The following is an 11338-nucleotide window of genomic DNA, read 5'->3' as shown; positions in this document are numbered from 1 at the left end:
TACTCTCGCTTCAGTACCTACAAACGAACCAGCCCCTATTACGTTGGTGTTATCTAATTGCTGAAAATTTTTGGTTTATAGCCCAACTATTTTGTACTTTATGTAGTAGGCAAGCTGGGATTCAAACTCCAACCTCAACGTTGATTTTTTCAGCAATTGTTCATTCATATCCCAACTATGTTCACCCCACAAGAAGAACTATCTATCAGAAAAGGGAAACGACAGATGGAATAGAAAACAGAAGTAATTCCTTCTAGCATTCAGATTGGCTAGAGCAATACCAGGCACCGATCACTGAAGGAAATTTAGACTCCAAAACTTAGAATCATGGAGAAAGTATTTAAAGCTTTTTTTTTTTTTTTTTTTCCCACAGTAGCATATAATGCAAAAGGTAGATGGTAAATTTGCCCCCTCTCGTACCATTCAAAAGACAATGGCCCCTCCTGTTTACCATGCCTCTAAAGTGGGTGCTCATGGCATAAAAAAGGAGTGCATTTATCATCATCCATTGTAAAATTAAAAATTTACCACAAATTCTCTAATAAATTAGGCTTAAACCACATTACCTGTCATAGGCGAAATCAAATCTATGACTGCCATTTCTTCTATAACTTCTGATAAGTCTTGATTGATACAGTACCAATAGCACCCTGTAAATGTAATACAATAGTGAAATGGATGCCACTGTTTAATTTATTGCAGTATTATTGACAGGATGTTCGCCACAAAAGATTCAACACCACCACGATCAGCTATTATATATCTCATCAACATGCCAAAAACGGATCAGCATTTGCAACTCTGTCTGCCTCAGCCTCACAGATTAACTGATGCCGTGGGGTTCTTATACCAACTGATAAGAAACACAGGAACTCCTCATAGTCCTCGAAATTCTAGTTTGTTATAGTCAACTTTGCGGTTGGAAATCCGTGTATATATCTTTGGTGTTGAATGTTTGATTTTCACGATTGGAAATGCTAGTTGGTGCAGTCGAAGCCTTGACAAACAGAAACCCAGATTATAAGAACCAGAATCAAAAGGATGGCAAGAACGACCAGCTTTATTTTCATATTCTGGAACCACATTTTCCGCCGAATTTGAGTCCCTTGATTCTTGAAGTCTTGGGCCTGTGATATTACTAATAAGATCTTTTCAGTAAATGAAAGTGATTAATCCAAGTGAATGAAGCTAAGGGCCTGTTCGTTTGAGATTGTGACAACAGATTGTGAGCCCCTAACCTATTATCGGACTCAAATTTAAATGTAATTTTGAGTCCAATAATAGGTTTTGGTCTCACAATCGGTTATCACAATCTCAAACAACAGGGCCTAAAAGTTATTTGTAAAAAGATGACCACCTGAGACCGCAGCTCTTCTGTCTTATCTGTAAGGTCATCTAGCTTTTCCCCTCTGTCGATGGCCTGAAAGTATTTCGTGAGTAAAGAACTATCATCAATAAAATTATCACTATTAACTTCATGACTAGAGAAGTTTCTATGAGATTCGCATTACGATCATCATATAAGAGATGTTTTGGTCACACCACTGTTTTCAAGTACGAATGAAAACTTCATCACTTAATAAACTATCAGTTCATGAATTGGCTAATCAATGCAAAGTTTTGCATCTTCCCACTAATAAGTCTTCAAAATAGTCATTTCTTCATCCTAACGAACCACAATGGGCAGAATCAAATCATCTCAGAATATTTAGCTAAACATGGTTCAAATTTGTTGAATATCTCAGGACACGTTTTCAGTCCATTATTGGTTTTGTTCTCTCAGACAATACGGTCGTTGTAACCAATTGATTCCATATATTACCTGCACTAGCCTCCTACATGATTAGCTTCAAGAACATGTCAGGTATTTTGTCTTTCTAGTATCTAAGTTATCACTTGAATATGTCACTAGCTGTGTGTTTTCTTGCAGAGGTATCTTCTTGAAAGGAGTCAAATTCTCTGCTCAATGTTCAATCAGCTCTTCCACTATAGCGTTATAAATATTATTGTTTACAAAACTATTAAAGCTTCTTCACCTAGTTCTTGACCTCTGAAAAGAACTTCAAAACAGAATTTGTTGAAGATTTTGATAGTTCATGTCTTTTTTTTTTCTTTTTTTTTTGACAGGTAACGATTCTTATTCCAATAAACAAGGAGTACAAAAAGGGGACAAACATGTCCCCCAAAACAGGAGATGCCAGCGATACACGAGCTGGAGAAGGCCAAACACTTACAATGAAATAAAAACAGAACTGAAAATCAAGTCAGCACAGAAAGCATGAACAACAACTAGAAAGACACTTCCCACTGTCTTATGCGGCACCATCTAGATGGATAGATTGAATTACAGCAATCGTCTCCAAGTTGACCCCGTCCTTCGCTAAGTGGTCCGCCATCTCATTTGCGGATCTTCTCATGTGTTGGATTTAAGGACAAATGACATGAACCAGATTTTGATGGTTCATGTCTAAGGCGGTTGTGGTTGTAAACAACATTTTTCAGTTAGGCTACACCTCCCAATTATTGTGTCTTGAATCTTGATATAGATCATTCTTGTGCTGCTTGAGATGTCTATTAGGCTCTATTTATTTTAAGACTTCCAGAAGGTGTAGCTCCGGCTATTGTGGAAGTTAAAGTGGAAGCTTTTTGCATTTCATGAGTCCAAATTTGGTTGATTTGCTCATTAGTTAAAGATGGTATTAGATTTTTGCTCATTTTTCTGAGAAGAAGAGCGGAGAACTTTATCCAGCATAACTATTTCCTAACGTGCACTCCCTCATGGGTGAACATCTTCTCCCATGGCAGAGACAGCAGAAGGGACGAATACTCCCACCCTAATGCAATCCATTAAAGCAAATGAAAAGAATATACCACCAGTTATAAATTGTAATGCACCTTGGTCACGTGCAGCCAATGGGGGCACCCTTTCAGCCCTTTTTTGCAAGGGCACCCCTGAGTTTAGCAAACCATTAATTAAAAATACGTTAAGAACCATTATTTAATGTTATAATGTTGTTATAATGCCCATTGGACATGCTTATAACATCATTACAATCTAAGCAACCTTACAAAAAAGAGAACATATAATTAAATAAATAGAAGAACGAAGAAATTGTAGAAACCCCAAAGTTGGAGAAAAGAAAGAACCTTGCTTACTTTAGAAGTGTGATCCTAAAGTTGAACATAAGAAAGAACCTTGCTTACTTTAGAAGGAACTTCGGAACCAGTGCTTAGAGCTCTTTCTTAAATTGAACCTTGGCAACTTAAACATGGAATTTTGGATCTAAGACAAAACGAGCAAATTTACATACGAGAGAAGCAGAAAACAACAAGAAAAACTTGCTTCCCTGGCTCCTAAAGAGACCTTTAAGTTCCAGAGAATCCCTGGCTCCAAAAGAGACCTTTAAATTCCAGAGAAGAAGCTGCTCCTGATTAGAAGAGTTGAGATGTGGAATTTTGAACCATGATGTCAAGAATACCCACATAACCTCTGAAGAGGGGCAGTCACAAGAAAACATAAATTCAAATTCTTAAGCTTCATTGCAGTGATAACATCAAGAACATGATAGCTTTCCAAACAAAAAATTCAAACATTTTCTTTTAGCTCTGTTTAGTTTTTTTTCCTTTTCATTTTTCAAAACTGCAATAATCTGATATGTATGAGAGAGTAAGAAGAAGAAAGGAAGAAAGGGGAGAGACCTAAAGACCTAACTGGACCTGGAGTTGGGTTCTTCCATGATACTGATTACAACCCTAACCACTCACTTAAATATGGCAGCAAACAAACTAAATTATAGTCTATTATAAATGACAAATACACCATAACACTACGAATATCGGTTGTCAAACACTGGAAAATGAGAGGAAGTGGGCATGGGAGTCACAACTAGAGGCATGAGAATAGAATCTTACAAGACGATAATAATTAATATCGATGCCCCTTGTGCTCAGTGCTATATGTAGTGAAGATGCATCTGATGGCCTTGGAGAGAACTTATGTCAACCTTCTCAGGTACAATGCACATAGCAAAAACAGTCATATGATCTGAGAGAAGACTAATCCGGAATCTTCCTGTCGACATCTGAAAAGGCGACAATTTTTATAACACTCAGGAAGGTAGCACGTTAATAACATGAGTAGCAGTGTGCAACGCCTCTCTCCAAGGTTTTCTAGAATGAAACATCATACAGAGATCTACCTCAGCAATATGCCAATGCTTTCCCTCTACAACTCCACAATGAGACAGATTATAACATGACAACTGCTAGCATATGCTATGGGAATGGAAAAAACTCCATGAATGCTTTGGAAGCATATTTTCCGCCCCATCAGTCCATCACTTCTTAGGCTTTCCCTCTACAACTCCATAACAAAGACGGATTATGAGGACATGACAACTGCTAGCATATGCTATGGGAATGAAAAAACACCCTGAATGCTTTGGAAGAATATTTTCCACCCCATCACCTCTAAGGCTTTTAATGCAAGTGCTATATAATGCTTAGTGTCTAAGGTATGGAACGAAAGAAGACAGAAAAGACATCAAATTTATGCTTGATGAAGGACCACGTGACTTAAGAAAAATTATCAAAAAAAAAAAAAAAGATAACATAAAATCGTGAGCTAGATAGAGAAGCAACATGGGCATGGTGTCGTGCAGCAGAATGAATTTTAATTGATTGAATGATGAAAAGGGCAATTCGTGATGCTTCTTGAGTTGGCAACTATGACTAATTTTTTTCTCGGGAGCTTTAGTAAGTATAAAAATAAAAGACTGGGTCACTGACTCACTGGTGGAAGAAATCTCTCACCACTATACGAACTTAACAAACAACTGCATATAATAATCAAGTGATAAAAGCATGCCTATTAGTAATGGCAAGGCACATGAAGTAAGGTTTTCATGGATGAGGAGCTATGGTTGGACACTATATATAGAGAGATAGTGACTCCTGTATGTAACTTTAGATTTGAAATCCAAGGCGAGGTCAATGTTTGTTGCCTACAGCAAATCACTTTCACATGCCTTACACAGTTGAGGGTAGAGAAAGAACATAAACTCAAAAGAAATGCAGGATGAATGGCGCTCCATTGAATTGGAGCACATACTACGGTTCTTTAGAAATAATTGTTCATCCATAAGCATTAACGTGTCAACACTAGAAAAATCGGCAATGATATCAACTATATAAGATGCTGCCTTTGGCCTTTTAGGTGGCGCGGGATCAACAGTGCAATCTACCCCTTTTCAGCTCCATTTCAAATCATTGGGTTGACTCAGACTCAACAGGTGAGATGACAGCTAAAATTGTTCTAATATGACATATTGCTATTTAAGAGTGAACACATACATGTCAGTAATCCAATATGCAGTTTAACCCAATATATGCATCCACTATTAGCCAAATGCTAATGTATGGGCAGGACAGCTTAGGCTAAAAGATGAAATAGTAGTGCTAGTGTCAGGTAGAACGGTAAAATAGTAGAACGCTAATGTATAGCAAGGACAGATTGGTGCAACTCTGCAGCCAAAAGGAGATAAAACTTCCGTGGAACAGTGTGCTTAAATAAGAACAGAGCTAAAAATTGGCCCTTGCAGAGGTCTAACATACAATATTTATGCCATTAGGTGCTGGAAAAGCACGGCTTCAAGGCCATTACCAAAGAGTAGAAACTCAAGTCCGAGTTCAAATGAAAATGGAATAGAACTTTTGCAAGACCCAATGATAGTCTGTAAATGTCAAGAGAAAGAAAAATTCACAAAATACTGATGTTATGCAACCCGTGCTAATATTTTTCATCCATCATGGTTTATGTGGATGTTTTCTTTGGGAAAAACTGATAAGCATTAGAATGAATACCTTGTCTATATTTTCCAGCATAATACTTTTGACTTCTGAGACTTGGGCCTTCACTTTTAAAAGCTTTCCAATCTCTTCAGCATGGTCAATGATGTACTGCATATGCTCTTTTATAACTGGGCTGCAAATTTTTAAGACCATAATTGTTATTAAAAGAAAAAAAAGACATGGATCAAATCTTTCCTAGGAAAATATAATTTCACAACAAAAACTTACCCAAAATCTTTGTTGAGGCTTTTGGCAATGGCAGTATCAGCTTTTCCACCTCCATATCTCTTCTTGAAGTCCGCCTTGAGACGCTCCAAAAAGGCTATAGACACTTGCTTTGCAACCGAGTCTTTTGCAACTACACAATATGCTGCAAAATCCACAAAGCAAAATACATTACCCCAGCAAGAAAGATGAGGCAGAAAAAGTTGTCTTCTATACAATGTTATGACCAAAAGAATTTGATGCTTAGGATCTGTTTGGATGCCTGTTTTTAAGGCTTTACCAGGTATTGTCAGTGGTTCTGGATTGCCATGTAAGCCAAATCCTCTGCTTGGTTCCCAAACCAAATTAAAAAACCGGATGTACGATTTCCTTTGACGGGTGAGTGTCGGCCTACGTGGCGTACAAATCCCTTACTTGCAAAAGAACCCAAAATAGATATAAGCCTCTTGTAAACTTCGCAGAGACGAATTCCCAGCCGTGGAAGCTGCCGGAAACACCTCGCCCAACCGTGCTAGCAATCTTCTCGCCGGAATAACCAGATATCTTCCTGCTGGAGACCTCCGAACATTCTACGAAGTTACCATGCATCCAAACAACAGAAACCCCAGGTAATTTCCTAGGGTTTCCAAATCATGTCTCCTCCCGGTTGACTACTTGCAACTCTACTATACCAGAGTTTAACAGGCATCCAAACAGACCCTTACAGAAACAGAAAAATAATGGAGGAGAAAAGCCACGGAAAAGCAGTCAATGATAACCTTGGGGGCACTAGTAGTCAGTAGCATTCGGACGCATGACTACAATATGCTCAAAAAGATTGACGGACCTAAGCAATAACAATCACCTTATTTTCTCTTAGCCTCGGTTTGGATGCAGATGGTTACCATGTAGAATCTGTAGATTAGTGGTATAAGTAGTCAATAGGGAGGAGACAAAATTTTGTAATGTTTGGTTTACATAGGAATTTTTTTTTGAATGGTAAGAGAGCATTCGTTAAAACAAAGGCGACAGAGGAGGTCCCAGGAAATACAAAGATATACAAAGATAACAAGGGAATATACGCCCGAAAAAGTAGAAAGATGAAAACGAACTATGGAGGAAGGAAGTCAAATAGCTCGACTCTCACCCTATGGACCCCCTCTCTAGCAAGCTTGTCAGGTTCTCTATTCGTTGATCGCCTAATGTGATTGAAGGAAATTGAGGAGGATCCAATTCTATCCTAAATCTCATCAAATAAAGCAGCAAGTCTCCAAGGGCCTATGTTTGGGCCTCTAAGCCATCTAGTGACATTGAGAGAGTCTCCTTCTGCCACCACCCTATTCATATCTTCATTTTGAAGAAATTTGATTTCTTGGTGGATGGCACAAACTTCTGTCTCATTAGAGTCTGCCACCCCTATTGGTCCACTAAATGCCCATATGACAGCCCCATCTTCATTCCTATGGTCTACCTAGGATTTACCTTAGAATAGTGATAAGTAGTGTTTGGTTGCCAATCTCGTATAAGTAAAGGAAGGGGATGTCAGCACCACTATATAGAATGAGGAGAGAGAGAGAGCCAAGAGAGAGAAAGAGAGAAAAAGAGAAAAATCAAAATTCTACTTGAAGATTTCCACCATTTTTGGAGAAATGAGGCATAGAGGGTATAAGGAGAGCTGATGGGTGCCACGTCACCAGGCAAGCAATAATTAGCTATCATTCTTGTTTGACAGTCTCCACGGAGTGTGATGCTAAATTGGCAAACAAACACCAAAAGTGCATTTTTTTGCTTGGGGATTGCTCAAGGCCCCCTTGCAATTGGCATCCAAACAGAGCCTTAGCTATTCAGCCAAAGAAAACCATGGCTTGTCCAAGTATGAAGCATTATGACAATGGAGAGAGCAAAAGAGGCAAAGGGCTACTGCAAAATCTTTGACCACGGTAATCATACTCTTCTTATAGCAAGACCAGAACTTTAGAAGTGAATAGATTGATTCCATTATCAGAAGCAATGAGATATGTCATGTTGATAGAGATGCAAACACTGTAGAGAATGTGTGCAGCATACCCATTCTTCACATCTAGTCATACATGAGCCGAGGCCCTGTCACACCAGTGACTTGACTTCATATTAAGGAGAATGGGTTTCTTGTTGCCGCAATCCTCCCACAATGAGTGGAGGAACAAGAGAGAATTTGTAGTTGTCTCTGTCATTTACATTTAATCTAGTCGTGCACATGATTTTTGACAGATTTTATTGCAGTATGCATATGTACTCAAAACCATCTTACATATCAGAGGAGATCAAGGTCACAAGAAAGGAGGGATAGAAAACAACAATCTCCTGGGATTGTCCACAAGTTCAATCATATGTACCTCTCAAGTTCCAAGTCGCCACAACTGCGATGGAGAGGCATGAATGCCCATAATTCATTAAAAATTAAGTAAATAAACAACTAAATATTTTACTCTCTCTCTCTCTCTCAAATGGTGTTATTCAAACTCCTCTGTCTCATTAATTGTTAAATGGTGTTATTCAAACTCCTCTGTCTCATTAATTGTTTATGGAACCCTCAATAACAATCACAAAAATCTGTAGAATTTGTGAATGGTAAGAGAGAATTCGTTAAAACAAAGGCGACAGAGGAGGTCCCAGGAAATACAAAGATATACAAAGATAACAAGGGAATATACGCCCGAAAAAGTAGAAAGACGAAAACAAACTATGGAGGAAGGAAGTCGAAGAGCTCGACTCTCTCCCTATGGACCCCCTCTCTCGCAAGCTTGTTAGCTTCTCTATTCGTTGATCGCCTAATGTGATTGAAGGAAATTGAGGAGGATCCAATTCTAACCTAAATCTCATCAAATAAAGCAGCAAATCTCCAAGGGGCTATGTTTGGGCCTCTAAGCCATCTAATGACATTGAGAGAGTCTCCTACTGCCACCACCCTATTCATATCTTCATTTTGAAGAAATTTGATTCCTTGGTGGATGGCACGAACTTCTGTCTCATTAGAGTCTGCCACCCCTATTGGACCACTAAATGCCCATATGACAGCCCCATCTTCATTCCTATGGTCTACCTAGGATTTACCTAGTAGAATAGTGATAAGTAGTGTTTGGTTGCCAATCTCGTATAAGTAAAGGAAGGGGGTGTCAGTACCACTATATAGAAAGAGGAGAGAGAGAGAGAGAGAGAGAGAGAGAGAGAGAGAGAGAAAGAGAAAAATCAAAATTCTACTCGAAGATTTCCACCATTTTTGGAGAAATGAGGCATACAAGGTATAAGGAGAGCTCATGGGTGCCATGTCACCAGACAAGCAATAATTAGCTATCATTCTTGTTTGATAGTCTCCACGGAGTGGGATGCTAAATTGGCAAACAAACACCAAAAAGTGCATTTTTTTGCTTGGGGATTGCTCAAGGTCTCCTTGCAATTGGCATCCAAACAGAGCCCTAGCTATTCATCCAAAGAAAACCATGGCTCGTCCAAGTATGAAGCATTATGACAATGGAGAGAGCAAAAGAGGCAAAGGGCTACTTCAAAATCTTTGACCACGGTAATCATACTCTTCTTATAGCAAGACCAGAACTTTAGAAGTGAATAGATTGATTCCATTATCAGAAGCAATGAGATATGTCATGTTGATAGAGATGCAAACACTGTAGAGAATGTGTGCAGCATATCCATTCTTCACATCTAGTCATACATGAGCCAAGGCCCTGTCACACCAGTGACTTGACTTCATATTAAGGAGAATGGGTTTCTTGTTGCCGCAATCCTCCCACAATGAGTGGAGGAACTAGAGAGCATTTGTAGCTGTCTCTGTCATTTACATTTAATCTAGTCGTGCACATGATTTTTGACACATTTTATTGCAGTATGCATATGTACTCAAAAACATCTTACATATAAGAGGAGATCAAGGTCACGAGAAAGGAGGGATAGAAAACAACAATATCCTGGGATTGTCCGTAAGATCAATCATATGTACCTCTCAAGTTCCAAGTCGCCACTACTACGATGGAGAGGCATGAGTGCTCATAATTCATTAAAAATTAAGTAAATAAACAACTAAATTTGTTATTCAAACTCCTCTCTCTCTCTCAAATGGTGTATTAAAACTCCTCTGTGTCATTAATTGTTTATGGAAACCTCAATAACAATCACAAAAATCGGCAGAATCAATACACACCATCCAATACTCCAAACTGAAGGAATCACTCCATCTCCAACAAACATCTAGATCCACAACATTCAAGTACTCAACTTAATATGAAATTCTCTTAAATCAAGCAAGCATCAAACAAATAACAGAACTAAAAAACCCTAGCAAAGCAAAAAAGCCTGTACAAGACGAATAAAGAAACAAAAGAACAGCACTAAAACCCTAGATTGAAAGCATAAAAATTACCGTAACCATCTTCCACAAGGAAATTGAAGGTATGGTGATCACAACTGTATGTGAACTTGTTATTAGAAGAGGGAAGCCTCTGTAGACATTGAGAAGCGATCGCTGGAAAATTCCCAGTAAATTCCGTATATTCCGCCAAAATCATCGTTCCTCTCGCTACGAAGCTGTAAATGAACGATTCCTGACTCATTTTCTCCCTTTCTTTCTAGATTTCTCAATTCCTTTCTTATTATCGGAGATTAGAAATCAGGGACAAAGAATCGAGATGCTTGAAGGACTTGCATTTAGGGTTTTTGGTCTGCAAATCCTGTATTTGAAAAAGAGAGAGTATTTTTCTATTGCTTGCGGCGGTGACTTTTACTTTTGTTTTCTTTTCCTTTCTCTTTCCTTGGATTTTGTTCGTCGTTTTCGGTCTTTTGCATTTTCTTCAACAAACAAGCAAGGTGCCAACTGCCAAGGTAGGAGTATGCTGGATTTGTAATTATCTTTTTAGTAAGGGCACCCCTATTGAGTAAAAGCTTAAAATTCTAAAAACGTTTGGAAAGGTATAGAAAAGGCACAGGGGTAATGGGGGTAAGATCGTCTTCTTCTGTTTTGGGGAGTGATAAATCGACCCCTATATCTCCTAAATCGATCCCCTATTTGTCTTTCTCTCTCTAAACCCGGGGATAGAGAAAGAAAAATAGAGGGGTCGATTTAAGGAGAATTTACATGGTGGCCGACCGTCAAAATCACAAGCGCAGGTGGCAAAACCATGCCCTTTGATTTTTCATCTAAGTGGGAAGTAAAAAAAAGATGGTTTGACTTAGATGAAAAAATCAAAGGGCAGGATTTTGCCATCATGCCCTTGTGATTTTGACGGTCGGCCAC

General features: G+C 38.7%; 1 protein-coding gene across 1 annotated transcript; it reads right to left on the bottom strand.

Annotated features, from left to right (window-relative positions):
• Nucleotides 1–562: 562 nt before the first annotated feature.
• On the bottom strand, nucleotides 563–10901 carry LOC143852733 (vesicle-associated membrane protein 724). Its single transcript, XM_077362304.1, has 5 exons — nucleotides 10469–10901; nucleotides 6079–6220; nucleotides 5863–5983; nucleotides 1358–1420; nucleotides 563–1127 (listed from the first exon to the last, which is right to left on the bottom strand). The coding sequence occupies exons 1-5, from the start codon at nucleotides 10656–10658 to the stop codon at nucleotides 978–980; spliced, it is 666 nt and encodes a 221-aa protein (XP_077218419.1). The 5' UTR covers nucleotides 10659–10901; the 3' UTR covers nucleotides 563–977.
• Nucleotides 10902–11338: the final 437 nt, after the last annotated feature.

Source organism: Tasmannia lanceolata, unplaced genomic scaffold (assembly GCF_043159265.1).
Source record: "Tasmannia lanceolata isolate RefF3 unplaced genomic scaffold, GAP_Taslan_0.1 ptg000019l, whole genome shotgun sequence".
NCBI classification, from domain to species: domain Eukaryota; kingdom Viridiplantae; phylum Streptophyta; class Magnoliopsida; order Canellales; family Winteraceae; genus Tasmannia; species Tasmannia lanceolata.
This window is presented reverse-complemented; position numbering and strand designations above follow the sequence as displayed.